This window comes from Oculina patagonica, chromosome 1, assembly GCF_052425735.1.
Source record: "Oculina patagonica isolate OP01 chromosome 1, crgOcupat, whole genome shotgun sequence".
Classification (NCBI taxonomy): Eukaryota; Metazoa; Cnidaria; class Anthozoa; order Scleractinia; family Oculinidae; genus Oculina; species Oculina patagonica.
In genome coordinates this window covers 34630878-34648328 of record NC_135758.1, presented here as the reverse complement: position 1 = coordinate 34648328, position 17451 = coordinate 34630878, and the positions used below count along the sequence as shown (strand labels likewise).

General features: G+C 40.1%; 1 protein-coding gene across 1 annotated transcript; it reads left to right on the top strand.

Moving 5' to 3' along the window:
- Nucleotides 1–2027: 2027 nt before the first annotated feature.
- Nucleotides 2028–12392, top strand: LOC144666041 (uncharacterized). The gene is made up of 3 exons (XM_078527399.1): nucleotides 2028–2176; nucleotides 4207–5227; nucleotides 6278–12392. Exons 2-3 carry the CDS (start codon nucleotides 4228–4230, stop codon nucleotides 11005–11007), a joined length of 5730 nt encoding a protein of 1909 aa, XP_078383525.1. The 5' UTR covers nucleotides 2028–2176; nucleotides 4207–4227; the 3' UTR covers nucleotides 11008–12392.
- The last annotated feature ends 5059 nt before the right edge of the window (nucleotides 12393–17451 follow it).

The following is a 17451-nucleotide window of genomic DNA, read 5'->3' as shown; positions in this document are numbered from 1 at the left end:
GTGGCGATCATGACTAATACACCACACGAGTACTACGAGTTACATACGGGTAACATACGAGTAACACACGGAACATACGGGTACATACGGGTACATACGGGTAACATACGAGTAACATACGGATACATACGAGTAACATACGGATACATACGGGTGCATACCAGTTCCTATTTCATTTCATTTTTATTTTATGCTCTCCCGCCCCCTTCCCCTCAAAAAGCTTGCGTGACGAGTCCAAAACAAAAGTAAGACACAAAACCATTGACGAGTAACATACGGAACATACGGTTGCAAGCCAGTTCCTATTTTATTTCATTTAACGAAATGTCAAAATTATTCAAAACATAGGAAAAGGGTAGGAATTTCATCACACCAGAATAACTTATTATAAATAACCGTATTTCTCTTGTAACAAATACTTTAGACGTTACTTAAACACTGGATCAAAAAATATTTATTGTTCATGTGTAAATCATATTTAGATTAACATGGTGTCTATTGTCTATCAAATTTCCAATACCGAAGCCTGGAAAGCATTACAATACAACAAATTCTTGCATTAATAAATGGGGAATTATTATTATTATTATTCGATTATTATACCTCGTATGTTATCTGTATGTACCCGTGTTTTTTGTTTTGTTTCCTTGTGTTGCATTAAATAAAAATAAAAAGTTAAAATAAAATAGAGTGAAATGAAATAACTGGTATGCACCTGTAGGTATCTGTATGTTACTCATATGTTACGGGTAAGATCGATCGTATGATTGATAAGCGTGATCCTATAACATTTCAAAATCTTGACTTTTTTTTACTAGTAAATGGTTTTGTGTCTTACTTTTGTTTTGGACTCGTCACGCAAGCTTTTTGAAATGAAATAGGAACTGGTATGCACTCGTATGTATCCGTATGTTACTCGTATGTTACCCGTATGTATCCGTATGTTACTCGTATGTTACTCGTATGTATCCGTATGTTACTCGTATGTTACCCGTATGTACCCGTATGTACCCGTATGTTCCGTGTGTTACTCGTATGTTACCCGTATGTTACTCGTAGTACTCGTGTGGTGTATTAGTCATGATCGTTGCGTGGCACCATTGATGAATGGAAGTACAGCGTAAGTGTTGGAATGCTCTTGAGGCGCAGCCCATCACATTTGGACAAGTTCTTCTGATGGCGAAGGGATGGCATGTGTTGTTGGATTGGAGAATTTCTTCTTTAGGATGTTAGAAAAAATTTCCGACGAATAGTTGTTAGCTCACTTAGCTCTAAAAATGTCTAAAAAGACGAGCCCTGGGCGAGTCCTTGGGCCGCGTACCCGGGCTCAAAAGTAACTTATTGTTCTCGGCCGATTAGGACTTTGACCCATTCGCGTTCTCACTGGTCGCGTTCTCAGAGTCACTCGATCGGTATATTATTTGTATTTAACTTTCGCAAAAGTTATAAAAAACGTTAAAGCTATAAAAAAACTCTTTTTCTCTCTCTCTATACATACCACTTGGCGGCTAAGCCTGCCACAAACCGTGACGGCCGTCATAATCCGTGACTTATATACCTAGCCTGCGAACAGGCTTTTAGGCTATACATACCTTGTGCGGGCTGCTAGATGTGTGTTTGATTATAAAAGCGTGTTTTGAAACCTAGATCGAGAAGAAACAATGAAGTATTTATCGGTACTAGACTGCTAGATGATTGAGAGTGACTAAATTATGAGATAATCTAATCGGCGCGTGTCGCGTGTCGCGGGTAAAATGTCGCGGGTCCACAAAATTGTCGCGGTTGCGAAAAACTTATTTTTTAAGTTTTATTATTTTTTTTTAAAGTTCACTACCTTAACAAAGAATGATTGAATGATTCGCCAGTGACCGGATTCCTTTGTCCTAAATATATATCCTTCATGATAATTGCTGTATCTCCCCGTGACGGGTATGTGACAAACACGCGAAGGACACGTGACGGGCCCGTGACGGTCAAGAACAACATGTCCGGTAAGACCGTCACGGGTTTTACCGTGGCATCGAGACTGCATCGAGATTACACATTTAGGACATTTTAGCTTTAGACGTTCGCGGATCATCTGCACTTCCTTACTTGCAATTCGGAACGTTGCTTTTGTGGAAGAAAGGTAGATTTCAACGGAGCTTGCCGAGAAGGTGTTAATTTCAAGTTTAGGGTAAGAAGCTGAAAACCATTTAGCTTGTACAATACTCCTGAACCTGTGATTTAGGCATTCTTTGCAGGTTTTATATAAACACTCTAGGACGCTACGCGATATTTCTCAGTTAAAATCTGTTCAATCCGATGGCCAGACGAAAAGTTAGAGATCCGTGTAATCGAATTTAATCTAAATATAGGCCAAAAGATAGGTCTTTAATTGAAAGACTATTTTAATGAAACATTTTTAGGGATTTCGATCAGTGGCCGGATTTTGGCAGGTTTCACTTATCTTTATTCACTAATCATGTTAGGAATCGTTGATGTGCTCGTCATATTTTATTTAGTTGTAAACGGGTTACAGGTGTAATTGCATTTCATAAAACCTGAAACTCAACTAGTGTGTTTGATTATTTGAAACCTTGATCGGGAATGAAGCAACAATGAAGCATTTATGGGTAATAGACTGCTTGTCGCAGACGGTGTGTTATATGATCATGTTTACACTGGCCCAACGTCACAGCACACAATAGGATGTGTTGATGCTCGCGGGTGCGATTCGCTCGTCAAAATTACAAGATGTTTAGCTGTAAACAGGTTACTTGCTTTCTGCAAAACCTAAATCTCAACTTCTGTGTTTGAGTGTAAAAGCGTGTTTTGAAACTTTGATCGAGACTGAAGCAATGATGCATTCATCGGTACTAGACTCCGCCTGTCGCAGACGGTGTTTCATGTCATAAATGTTTACACTGACCCTCGCGTCACAGCACACAGTTGTGTTATCTACCTGTGTTTAAAACGTTTTCGTCAAAACAATTACACTAACAGTTTTACTTTTACGAAAAAAATCAATTACAAAAGATAATTTTTCAACGGGGTACCCGACCAGGGATGAGCAAAATAAATGTAACATTGAACTGTCTAACTTACGTATACTTTAAAACAACATTAAATTAAACAACAACATAGTTAAACCTGTTCCCAGGCGGAGGCAAGTGTATTATAACAAATTAACTCATGCAAATTCAGCAATAAGTATAATAAGTTTATCTAACGGTTTTTTTGTAACAGTGCAGCGTACAAATACATATTTTATGTTATTGAAATGGAAGATTTTGTTTCTTGATACAGCTGGACAAACCTTAGCCATTACTTTTTAACAAACTTATTTGGAAACCTTTATTTAACTCTATTATAAGTTTACATTAGCTATAAGTAATGTATCATAAATTTAGTAAGAAGCACCTGGCAATTGTCTGTCTTAATATTTGACCAGATCAACATCTGGAAAAATTGGGCTAACGGGGTGAAGAAGAGAACTACAAGGAATCACACGAAAGTACACAGCATACAACAATACGTTTCCAATGTATACTACAACAGTGGGGGCAAAGGAATTCTCTTACTTTAGCATGTTTATCAGACCCCGATCTCTCAGGGTAATCAGTACTGCACAAAGGGTCTCAAGAAGAGCTAAAAGGGGTCGGGGTGATTTGGAATTTACATTTGTATCTCAAACACATCGGCATACGTCCTAGGAAATCACCAAACTATGGCCGTCAAGATCCGTTAAGTTCCTTTTATACGTTAGTCAGTTCATATTTTGCTTTAGTATATACTCAGGCAGTGGATAGCGTTTTTGGCGCGCGCTGATTGGCTTCTCAAACTCCGAATATTGTTATTCACCTCCGAGCAACTTGCGCGCGAAAACTGTACTCGTTAACGTAATAAACTAGTCAAAAGTCATCCTTTCGGGCTGTATCATCTCACTGTTTGGGTATATACTAAAACAACTATTCACCTCAGTCTCCACCTCCACTTCAGTAAATAGTTGTTAATTATTTGATATTTACGTTAAACAAACAGTCAACCCCATTTCACCCTCTATAGTAATCGCACTTGAAGTTCTTAATATTGCTATACGCCAAAATAACATGATAAAGGTGGGCAAACCGTTATCAGGAAACAAGCATTCTTCTAAAGATGAGCAGCGTAATACATAATTTGTGCTGCAAGAACGTCTAAAATGTTCTATTTCTTAATACAAAGGTTTAACTAAATTGAAAGGTCATGGCGGCATCAAGTTCTCCAGTACCAGTGGTACCTGTGGAAAAACTCACTACACCAGAGTATAGTAACTGGCTTGCTCTTGGCCATGCCTTAACAACCGTGCTTTGCCAGGGTCTTCGCCCATTTATAAACAGAGAGACCGAAACCTTCTACAAGAATGTAACGGCAAGGATTGTTGGACCCTGCACCTGTGTTTATGACCCAAGGAGAAAACCAAACCAGTACCACGACATCACTTGCGTTTGGGCTAATGTCCTTGAGGGTTATCACCATCGAAACAGACCAAACTGGAAACAAAGTGATGCTACCAAATGGATGGATCCAATTGTGGGTCCTTGGGAAATTGTTAAGCTCTTCCTTCCTAATTTGGGAGGACATGCTAACATAAAGAGTGCGGACGACATGGATATCACTGGTATTTTGAACCTCATGTATTGGTGCAACAAGTTTTCTGTTTCACAGGCCTTAATCGACGAAGTTCGTGAAACACGTAATACAAAGTGGGTACATGTGCCAAAGCTAGAGTTAAGCGATGCTGACAAAAAGACTGCCTTTGACGCAATTGAAAATTTACTCCAAGACCCTCAATTAGTCCACGATCCAGACGCTCAAAAGGCCCTGCGGGAGATATTGACACTCAAATGCGTGTCCGATTTGCACAACGTTGAAGCCCAAGTTCAAGCCCAGTTTAAAGAGGTGATTGTAAACGAAATGTCTGGGATCAAGGGTACTTTGGCCAAGGAATCCAGACGTAACAAAAAGCAACGCAGCCAGTTGGAGGGACGTCTTCATAACATGCAAAAGACCTTAGAAAACGTGAACAACAAAATGAAGGCTCGATTAACTTTTACAAGGTTTGTCCAAAATGGCCTGTCGTGCACGTGGAATTACCTGATTAAATGTTCTCGTGGAATAAGTGGAAGGCTGCTAACTCCTTGGCTGGTGATCCTCTTATTGTGCGGCTGTTTTACCATTCTGGATCGAAGATCATACAACGATGGTAAGCAGAAATGAGTTGCATATGAACTTTTGATTTTAGTCATTAAATAAGGCAACTATAGAAAATGCAAACTATGATTTTATCAAGTATTCTGCATGACAAGTGAAACCACAAGCACACATGCTGAAACATTACTACTACTAGTTCTACTACCACTTCCACTACCACTACCATAGCGGTAGCAGTAGCAGTAGGCAGACTAGCAGTAGCAGTAGCAGTCTTAGTAGCAGCAGCAGCAGCAGCAGCAGCAGAAGCAGTAGCAGCACAGCAGTAACAGTAACAGTAGTGGTTCCGCTACTGCTACTGCTGTGAAAAAGAAGAAGTTGTCCATACTGGCTTAAACATTGCAAAAACTCTCCTAGCCGTCCACCTATTGTTGCCTCCAACCTTAGAGCCTTATAGTTAAGTTATCTTAATCTGGTGCTTCCCCATTCTTCAAGTTCTTCACCGCCGCACGGATCTTTGCTTCGTGATGGTTCCAATGGAAGGTTGAGTGCTTCCCCAACCGCTTCGGCCCTTCATCAACAGTCTTCAACAGCCTTTCTTCTTTTTTTGTCTGGTCTTTCCTTATTCTGTAGCTTTCCTTTCAAATTGTTTGAAATGTGGTAAAGTCTTGGTTAAGTGTTTTCAAGTTTCCTTCCCTCAGCTGCCAGTTTATTTGCCTTACTTCTCTTGTCTTTTCTGACGTGCTGTTTCACTGTTTCACTTCCCTGCAGGCTTTCTGGTATTTTGCATTGGATATTTTCATTGATTCCTTGTCCTTGCTTTTTCAGTTTTTATTCAGTGATCGTCTGACTTCAATTTTCCCTGAAAACCAGCATGCTAGCATTTCCCTCGATACCTTCTTTCCTTGCCCAATCCTTCCACACTTGTTTTCTAAATATGCGTTCGAAGTGTAAACTAAACCAAATTTAGTTTTTATTGGCTGTAGAGAGTTAGTCTAGTTAGTCTAGTTCTAGTCTTTTTCAGGACGAAGAAACAATTAGACTGCGCTTAAGTTTTCAATGAACACCAGAAGCACTGTTTATGTATGTACCTCATCTCTCCCAGGTTGCCCCGCAGAGGACGCTAGCGTACCTTTTGAAACCAAGGATATTAACATGTCCGACTATTTAAATACAGCGCGCGCTGAAGACTTCATGGGACGCCAGTGGCTCTACCGAGAAGTGGAAAATACATTCAATGGAAACGACGTTTCTGGGATTCTGATAATAGGAGATCCGGGTGCGGGAAAGTCTGCCTTGTTGTCCCAACTTATCTGTTCGCGGACGTCAAGTTCTGTGATCCATGCTCATATTCTTGGTTACCACTTGTGCAAGTACTCCGACAAAAATACACAAATGGCGGGAAAGTTCGTTCGAAACTTAGCGGAAATGATAGCTCGCAGGCTGCCGGAGTATGGCTATGTTGTTTCCAACAACTCCTACATTCAGCGCTCATTTGTTCTTGACTGCATTCAAAATCAAGATCCTGTAGGTTGTTTTGAACAAACAATTTTGACCCCTTTAAGGAACTTGAAGAATGGACCAAAGGAAAATTGGTACATCGTCATAGATGCCTTGGATGAATGTCTTACACAAGGTGAAACAAGTCACAGCATTGTTTATCTGCTGAACAACAAGATTCCTCGGTTTCCTCCATGGTTAAAGCTCATAATGACATCACGAAATGAGTCTGATGCGTCTCTGTATTCGAGCAAAATTAAAGAGTTAATAATTGATCCAGAAGACCCAAGAAATCTTGACGATATTGAGCTGTTTTTGACCTCGAAATTTTTTAAATCTAGTCCTTTGCTGCATCATATTAAATTGTGGTTTGGAGACGACAGCGTGAAAAGTACTTTAAAATTGGTTTCTTCTTTGTTGCCGATAAGTCAAGGAAACTTTCTGTTTGTTAAAGAAGTGCTTCTTCATTGGGAACTATCAACACACAAGTTAAATTATGCATATGCATTGCCAAAGACCTTAGGAGACCTGTACCACAGTTACTTTGAAAGGCTTTACCATGATACTGGTAAAGGAAGTTTTAATCCTGTTCGACGTGTGTTGGAATTACTCGTTGCTACATTAGAACCATTAACACAAAAAGAGCTCTTCGATATTCTTAGAATGAAAGAGAAGAACCTAGTAGAAGAATATGAATTTCAAAGTAGATTGAAGGGACTGGGGCATTTTCTGAGATACGGAGAAAATAATACAATAACACTGTATCACTTGTCTTTAACTAACTGGCTTGCAAGTGACAACAACAAACAATTTCGCGTCAGTAAAAAGACAGGACACGAAACATTCTGTGAGTACTACTTTAGTCTCATTAGGGATGGAGATAAGTCTACATTGTCCAAGCACATTCTTACTTTAGCTCAACACATTGCTTATGGGGGATTAAAAGAAGCATATGTTCAAGAATTCCTGCATTTCCCATCACAGACTGTCAATTCTTCAGATCCACAAAGCAACCGGACTCTTTTGCATTTTGCAGCAACAATCAATAGTACAGATATATTGGAACTGGTGTTGCGGCATTTTAGCTCCATTGATTGTGTTGACAACCGTGGAATGACGCCTGCGTTCCTGGCAGCAGAACATGGACTTGTAGACAACTTGGCATTGTTAGTGAAAAAAGGAGCCAACGTTAATCAAACAACAAACTCAGTCATCGCCATGTACAAAAAGGATGTAAAAGCAGCCTTACAGAAGGCAAACAATGGTTCCAGTCAATTTCAAATGCCCGACATACATGTACACATGGCCGACTTTCAATCTAAATCCAGATTTTTTGGTGCCACTTTGCTTCACGCTGCCGCCCAGGGAGGGCACATCAGCGTTGTTCGTTTTCTCCTTGATAACAATGCCTGCATTTCAACTTTAAATAGTGCCCATCAGACTGCACTTCAGTTAGCAGCCGAAAATGGGCATGTTGAGGTTGTTAAAGCTCTGTACGAAGCAGGGGCAGTTGCAGATCAAACGGCTCTTTATCATGCAGCAGCAAACCATAGACTGGAAGTAGTGAATTTCCTTTTAGAGATTGGTGTCAAAGATACATGCCTGAGATGCGATGGCTCGTTTTATTGGCTGAAGATAAAGCGCCGGCTACAAAGTAACTCTCAAACACCGTTTCACTTCCCAGTTAAAGAAAACTGTATCCCCGATATAGAGGAGTTTCATCTTAGCATTTTTGAGATGTGCATCGATTGGGAAAGAAATTGGGAAGAACTAGAAGGCGTTAATTTTGGAGAATTGTTTGACGACAAACATTTAATTTTATGTCATACTGCACTTCATGCTGCTGTTGCATCAGGACACAAAGATGTTGTTTCTAAACTCATTTCTGAAGAAACAAATGCACTGAATTGCTTTGATTATACAGGGAGATCTCCACTACACGAAGCCGTTCGCAAGAACTATACAAAGTTAGTTGACATTTTGCTCGAAAAACAACCGCACAAGATACATTATAAGTGTTATCACTGGCAAGATGTGGGTACTCAAATTGCCCCAGGAAAATTTTTATTATCTGACTTTCTTAGTATTCAGGAGTCTATTGATTACCATACAGATATCTGTCATTGTGGGTACACTCCTCTCCATCTTGCAGCACGGCATGGCCATGAAGACCTCGGTATATCCCTCATTCTCCGAGGGGCACAAGTAAATGCTCAGGATTGTAGTGGGGCGACACCATTCCACGTTGCAGCTTGTCATAATCAGCGAGGCTTTGTTCCTATATTTTCTCACTCTGAGGTTAAGGGCGATATCAACAGCAAAACGCTGAACGGATCTACCCCTCTTCATAGTGCTGCGACTTGTGGCGCTGTCGAGGTCATTGATGATCTGCTTCGCTGGAAAGCAAACCTCACTGCTGTTGATGATTATGGCTTGACGCCATTACACTACTCGATTCTCAATGTAAAATCAAACCAACTTGAACATAAAGCGTTTCTGAATGACAGTCTTTCAAATGGATCTCTTAAACTGGTTACAATAGACCGACGAGGTCACTTGACTAGATTTTTTAAAAAGGGTAATCGTATCAAGAATAGTGATCGTTTCCACTGGTTAGATACATTTCTCAGTTTGGTGTTTAGAGGTTCCAACATTGACGCTGTTGATATAAGCGGACGAACACCATTGCACATTGCTGCTCACAATGGTTTAGCTGATGCTGTCAACGTTCTTCTTCTGCGGAACGCTACCCTCAATAAACGAGACAAACAAGGGAAAACAGCACTGGAAGTCGCGGTAGAAAATGCAACGGTCGTACCCAATCAATTACCGTTCTTTTTAGCAACAACAATAGATGATTTGCGACAATCTTTAAGTGATCACGAGATGATTGTTTATCTTCTTTTGTCACATGGTGCCTCATTCTTGAAATGTAAGCGTTCAGGAAGTAGCTTGCTACATAGGGCAATCATAAACGAACAACCTTACAGTGCACAACTACTGCTGCTGAAGGGAGCGAGTTTAAAATGCAAAGATAGTTTTGGTCGAACACCCCTTCTTGTTTATCTTCAGAATGACGGATACTGGATAGATGTGGTTCTCAAGCATTTCAACGTTTCAGTTACTATAAAATGTGGAAATCCTTTCAATGTTTCAGTGTTTCATCTCTTAAGTTACCGCTCTCCAACTATAGATGACGACAATTTCTTCGAGTACAAAAAATGCGATAGATTCGGCAAAGGCGGTGAATGCGAACATTCAGAAAATGAACTGCGGAAGGGTCCACTAGCTGAAGCCATTGAAAGGCACCCTTTGAAGCATAGTGTCATAAATTCCTGTTTGGATGCCGAGGGATTTACACCTTTACACAGAGCTGCACAAGGAGCCAATGTAGTAGCAATTCGTTACCTGCTTGCAAATGGCGCAGATGATTCGATTTTAAGTCCGCATGGATATGACGCGTTATCGCTGGCTGTTCTTCACGCAGGTAGTAATTTTTGGCGATTATATGGCTTAAATAACTCCGAGAAATATTTTCTGGATGTAACGCGGGCTTCTTACGCAGCAATTGAACTTCTCCGCCATGCAGTAAAGAAACGTGGATACCGGATCAGATGCGACTCCAGTAGACCCGAACTGACTTTGTATCATTTAGCAGCCTCGCGTGGTCTAGTGGAGTTCATAGAAGAATTATTTAAAGAACGGTCGTCTCACCAGTTAAACGTAGACTGTCCCAATGTCGACAGGATAACACCGATGTACCTGGCAAAGCTTTTTGCAAATCACGTGGACAGTGGCACTTACAATCCTTGGGCACACATTATCAGCATAATTAAAAGTCATGGGGGGAAGTTGCGATACCCAACCAAAGATGCTGAGTATAATGTCATTCACAACCGCATATATGGCTACATTCCTACCGATTTTCCCTTAGCTCTTAGGCCAGATATTCGTCATTTCGTCAAATCCCTTGTGTTCTTGTATGAACAAACTGAAAACGACTCATTTTATTGTCGATTAGACGGGCTATTAAAAAGCGTTGCTCTAATCGATTCTATGGGAGATCCTTTACTAATCACATCGATTTGGTCTGAGGTGACGGAACAGTTCTCAGATTTGGAAAAGCTTCCGCCGTGTTCAATGGTAAAAGGTATAAAACGGTGTTTCCTGAAATACAAGAAATTTAACTCGTACCTCTCAAGATTAACATTATATAAACAGGTTTACTGGAAAAACATTTTCAAGGTGAGAAATTGGGAACCCTTGGTTTTGCTAAATTTGATGCAAAGAAATCTACTCTTGCTAAATGCGGATACGACACAAGGAAATGTTTGAATGTTTTGCCTGTGTTAAATCGCTAATTCACACGTTTAAACCACTTTTAGATGGAAAAAGGTTGAAGATTCTTATTCAGCAGTATGAAAAAACTCCTCCTTTATCACTTTACCTGAACAACATTTGTAGTGACTTTCAGCTTGCCTTCCTAAACTATATAGTACATCACGTCCGAAGTCGAAGAATTTCGGAAACCATACTCTTTGGAGGTTATTTTCATTATCCCGATTTTGTTATCGAGCGAATCAAACTGTTTACAGGCAGCTCTGGACCTCGACATGTTGCTAATATTTTTCCTCTAATCGAGTGGCCATTGAAATTTTTTGTCAATCGTTTCTTCGGTCATTTTCGGCGGTATGACTACCTAAAGACTCTCCAGATAGGAATAGAGCAAGGCACTTACGTTCCAGTTTACACGGACAAACAACGGCGGGCTCTTCAGACGCATCATGTACAAATAGACAGTCTTTTCAAGATTATCTCGGATGCGACGATGGCGGATCCGCATTACAACTAACTACAAATGTACTTTACAGTTATTTGATGTTCACACCGACCTAAGGGATAAACAAAGAGCAACGTCAAAAAGTCTTCTGATCTTTTTGAAACTAGGAAACTCATACAACAGCTTCACATGCAACGTGGCTTCTATTGGTCCATTCCTTCCCCATAAGGGTTTCATTAAAGAAATCTGCGAGGGCCAGGTTACTGATTTATTTACAGTCGAGCTCACCACATATGCAAAGAATCGAATTTCTCTCAAGCAAATTGACTACTATGAAACCTCTTGTAATCCAGTACATCTTCCTTAAGTGGAGTTTTTTGCTTTCAGCGTCTGTTGAGCGACAACCTGATAGACGTCGTCGTTCAAATTGTCAATTGGCTCAAAAAAGGTTTCAAAATTAAAACTGTACTCTTCTCAGCCACCGCAGAGAATTCATCAAGAACAACACGCCACACAGAATTCATCATAAACATCATGTTCATTAAGAACAACATCACTGACAAGCCTATTCAGTCTTTCGAAGATTCATCTTAAACGGAAGTCTGCACCAAAACAAAAATGCAACTGTGAAGAACTAATATGATGTTAAGTTTTTCGTAAACACACTGGTGATCTTATAATCCGGACGGGTTGGACACTAAGTTCATTGTAACCGTAGAATTAATATAATATTAAATGTTTTGTCAACACACTGGTGGTCTTATAAACGGGACGGGTTGGGGACTAAGTTCATTGCAACTGTAGAATTAATATGGTATTAAATGTTAAAAACTAAACGTCATAAACTTAGTATGACAGACGAACAACAGCGAACAACGCACTTTGTACGTTTATACTTAGTTCTCTCATTATATTCTCAGTTTAAAGGCAGTTTAAAAACTTCGCGCAACTGTGGCGAAGGTTCGCTATTTATTTTCTTTTTCTAATTTCTTTGCACGAGCCCTCAAAATTTACCCGCCATGCTCCTTGTCACCTCTGAACGGTTCTTTCTGTCTACTAAAGCACATGACCAATTACTTTGTTTGAGTGCTGTACCACGTGGCTGCTAGTCTATGTGTAACTTTATCCGTTTGCCCTTAATGACAGAATCGAGAATGACGTCGCAGATGCTTTCCAGTTGATTGAGTACTACCACCTTTGTAGTTTCCGCCGAAGGAAAATTCATTTGCGGCTCCGGCGTGTCATATAGAGCGATTTTCGATTGAGCGAATGAGTGTCGTAAAACCAACACCAAAGCATAGGGGACCCAAACGCTGTATTAGTTATTCATAATCTTAAAATAAAAATGTTCTTATTTACCTGCGTTCCTGTGTCTTTTTTCATCGGTTTGGGGCGATTTGAATCAGAGCGAAGGCGGTTTACGTTGCGAGTCTCAAACGGTAATCAGTCTGTCCCAATGTCAATACGACGCGCCTCAAGTTTCAGTTATTATTAACTCTAGTCACTAACACCGTTAAATTGAAACACGAAACTCCCCGCGAGGAGAGTTAATAGTTAATGGTGTTAGTAACTAGAGTTAATAATAACTGAAACTTGAGGCGCGTCGTATTGACATTGGGACAGACTGATTACCGTTTGAGACTCGCAACGTAAACCGCCTTCGCTCTGATTCAAATCGCCCCAAACCGATGAAAAAAGACACAGGAACGCAGGTAAATAAGAACATTTTTATTTTAAGATTATGAATAACTAATACAGCGTTTGGGTCCCCTGTGACCAAAGTAATCGCTCTGGCCAATCACAAAAAGGACACAGACAATCTGGTAAACCAATCAAAACTTGAAGCAAAAATAGATATATAGCCGGCACGAAGCGCGGGAAAATTTTTGCGAGTGAGCCAACATTAGTTTTGGTTTTACTTTTGATAATTTGATAAAGTGGCGCGAGTATTTTTTTTAACAGACCACTAAACTTAGGTCGTGTTCTATTGGAGGAATCGGCCATTGTAGATTGGTTGATTTTTTCGTGTTCTATCAAAAACCGTTTCGATTGGTTTGGTTGGTCAACTTTTTTAACAGGCATCAAACCAGGTTGAAACGCGGTTGATCGGGTTGAAGTTTCCCAGTAGAACACCTTTTCAACTATTTGCGGTAAAACGATTGATCAATATTCAACAATCATGCCAACCGAAAACGGTTGTTCCGAATAGAAAACGGGCCGAACGGTTATCAACCGTTTCAACAGAAAACGGTTGGAAAAGTGTCCTGTTGGGTACACCATATTTACCACAACCAGTTGCGATTGGAACCGGGCTGGTCCAAATAGAACTAGCTTACGTGTAGCGGAACCCACCTCCAGAACGTTTTTCCTCGGGGTGGGGGGTGGGGGGGTTGTACGGCTACACATAAGCTACAATAGAACATGACCTAAGTAATGCAAAAACAAAGGCAAATTCGAATAACTTATACTCAAGCTGCAGCCAGGCATTCAAGATAGAAAACAGAGGGCTACAGGGCTCCATTACTAGTTGTCTCAAAGCTACAAGAAACGAGAATCGATGGGGGCTCTACGGAAAAGAGCTCTAAGCCCCGGGGCTCTAAGGACACTCCTGTACCCAGAGCCACTCGATCGTTATCTTATTTGCATTTCACTTCCGCAATTGTGACTTCGAGTTTTAAGATGTTCAAGCATCTGCACTTGTTTGCAGTTCGAGACTTTGTTTTTTGTGGAAAAACGGGAGATTGCAACGGCGCTTGCTAAGGAGGTTTGAACTTCAAGTTTAAGGTAAGAAGCCGCAAAGCATTCAGCTCCAATACTCCTTAACCTGCGATCAGGCGTTCTTTGGAGGTAAATTACTTTTGTACTTTTGGATGTTATGCGATTTTCAATGCAATCTGTCCAATCCAAAGGCCAGACGAAAACTTGGATCCTTGTAATCGAAATAGTTATAAATGTAGGCTGTAAGGTAGGTCTTATAATATCAAAAGACTGCTCTAAAGAAAGAAAACATTGCCAGCTATGTCCTTCTTATCTGAGAAATAAGCAGAGGTGTGATTTTGAGGTGTTCACGTGTTTCACTAATTAAAATCTTGGGTTAACCTGTCAATGCAGTCGTCAAAATAAAGTTTTTAAGCTGTAAACGGGTTACAGTACTTGCATCCTGTAAAACTTAAACCTCAACTAGTGTGTTTGTTTTAGTGTGCTTTGAAACCCTGATCGAGAGTGAAGCAATGAAGCATTTATCAGCTCGGCGCTAGACCCCGCTTGTCGCAGACCTTGTGTTTCATATGATCATGTTTAGCCGGTATAAGCGCACATTACAGCACAGATACTACGTCACTGCCGAATATTCATCAGTTTCAAAGACAGTTTGTTTAAAACCTATGAATTCGTCAGTGTTTTATGCGTTTTCATCGAAAGAATTTAAAATGTTTTACCATAACTTCAATAACAAAAGATAATTGTTTTACGGGGTTCCCCGACCATGAAGGAGCAAAATAAGATAACGAAAAATGGAAAGTTTCTGAACATGATATCATTTGATATGTCGAGATTCGGGGCAAACAAAACTAGCAAACTCATTTTCATTTCAACTGTCTTTTTAATAGCGTTGTGAATTTTTAAAACGAATTTTGCAACACGTAATTAACAACTGCAACACTGAATTAAATTATAAACCCGACACAAAACACTCCCGCCTGGAGACATATGCATTAACCCACACAGACTACGTATATTAATAAGTTTATTAAAAACTAGCAATAGTCAGAATAGTATATTGCAATTCCAGAGTTTTTAGTGGTTAACAGGCAATACTAGGCAATGGTATATCAGCTCATATACCATTGACCACAAAAATGGTAGGTGTACGTGTCAGCGAGAACATTCGGGGAGCTCAAATATTGCAATTCTTTGGGTGTTCTTAATAAAACAATTATTGTCATTATTCCACTCGCGCTTGTTGGATATGAGATAGTTAAAGCCAACGAGGCGCGTAGCGCCGAGTTGGCTATCCACCATCTCACATCCAACTCCTTTTCATGGAATAACTGTTAATTATTATAGGTTTAAAATAGATTCAAGTTGCTACTAGTGGAAAGCAAACGCGATACAGTCAACTCTCTCTAAGACGGACACCGTCGGGACCGGCCCCAACTGTCCGTCTTATAGAGGTGTCCGCCTTATAGAGAGTGGAGGTGACGTGAAACCAGAAACTTTGAGACGATAAAGCTAAACGGCTATGCACAACGAATACACGTCTGTTTTAGTCGCTTACGTTAGCAAAACCTATAAAGTGGAACAAAAATAATATCAGAGATTCGACTTGTTTGTTAATAACAAACGGTGATACTGTAAGTAGAAAACTAAATCTACAAGTTTAAGCAGAGAAGTAATGCGTTTTAGCGGATTGTTTTTGGTAAATTTGGTATTCTAAAGGCGCTGACCTGCTATGCTATATGTCGATAACAAGTTTTGAAGTATTATTCACGAAAAAATAACTTTTAGTGCCTGTCCGTTGGCGGTTTCAAAGTGTCCGTTGTCCGTCTTAGAGAGGTGTCCGTCTTACAGAGAGTTTTCTTACAGTAAAATGACTGAAAAACGGCAGGGACCATAACCAGGTGTCCGTCTTATGGAGGTGTCCGTCTTATAGAGGTGTCCGTTAAGAGAGAGTTGACTGTACACTCGAAGGGTGTTCCTGGGTTATGCCCCAGGGGTACGCTACTGAAGCAAAGCTCCTCTGTATGTACCAACGATTTTATGGTATAATTCAGCAGATTCCACTGTACGGAAAATTATAGCGGTTGTACCACAATACATTGCGAACCTAACAGGGCCAAAAGGGCAGATTAAAAGCCGTGTTGTTGCGAAATTCGTCTTTGAACTAACAACATTGTACGTGCAGGGTTTGAAGTTCTTGGAGCTTTCTTTGCGTTTTTATGAGCGCTTTCGCTCGCTAAGAATTATTGGTAAAAGTACCAGTCGCCATCTTTTTCGGTACGGTGGTTTTCCAACCCGCAAAATTCTTCAGGATATTAAACCAGTTAAATATTTGGGAGCAAGATCCCGCAGGCAAGGTGCGAAAATCCAACAGAATCAGGTCGCTGATCAGGTCGATTAGGTCCGTACACAGCCTCTCACAAAGAGCTACAATGTAGAAGGGGTCAGAGTGAATTGAAATTATTCTTCCTAGAAAATCTCCAAACAAACAAGGTAAAGATCCGTTGAGTACCGCATACGCTAAACAGGCGACTTCCTTTTTTACGTTAGTCAGTTTAGATTTGTTATTTATACGGTTACGATAGTATAAAACGTTATACGTTAAACAGTCAATCCCACTTACATCCTTTATAACGGCACTTGAAGCTCTAAATATTGCCATACGCCAAAATAAGAAAACTAATAGAATGAAGGTGGGCAAACCGGAAGTAAAAAAATAAAAATTGTCCTAAAGAAGAGCAGCGTAATCATCATCATCATCATCATCATTGATTTGCATTCCGTGCATAAATTTCCATTATCTCAACTATCGCCTCGACTTCAAGAGGCAGAAAGAATAAGAACACTTCTTTCTTGTAACGGACACGCTTTGTCGTAATACAAGAAGATACAAGTTTTAATTCACAGGGATCTCAAGGGTTTTATGGAAGGTCAAGAACTGCGTTTCAACAGCAAAGAAATCAATGTAAATGGTAACGTGTTATGTATTATTTTAGTTGAAACATGGCGATACAGGACGCTTCCAACGATTCCAAGAGCATCTAGTACAAATAAATTCTGATAAAACTTCATATCCCTGGCTGGCTAGTCTTTAAATCAAGTTACATTTCAAACGCAGGCGCGAAACAGTCATCAACTTTTTGCCACTTCGGAATAAATTATGATACAAATTCAATATATAGATTTAGGCTAGCCTGAAAGCGGAGCTCCCCATTTATTTATTTTTCACTGGTGTTTATTATGTTTCCATTCTGGTAAAAAAGTGGCCAAAGCACTTAAAG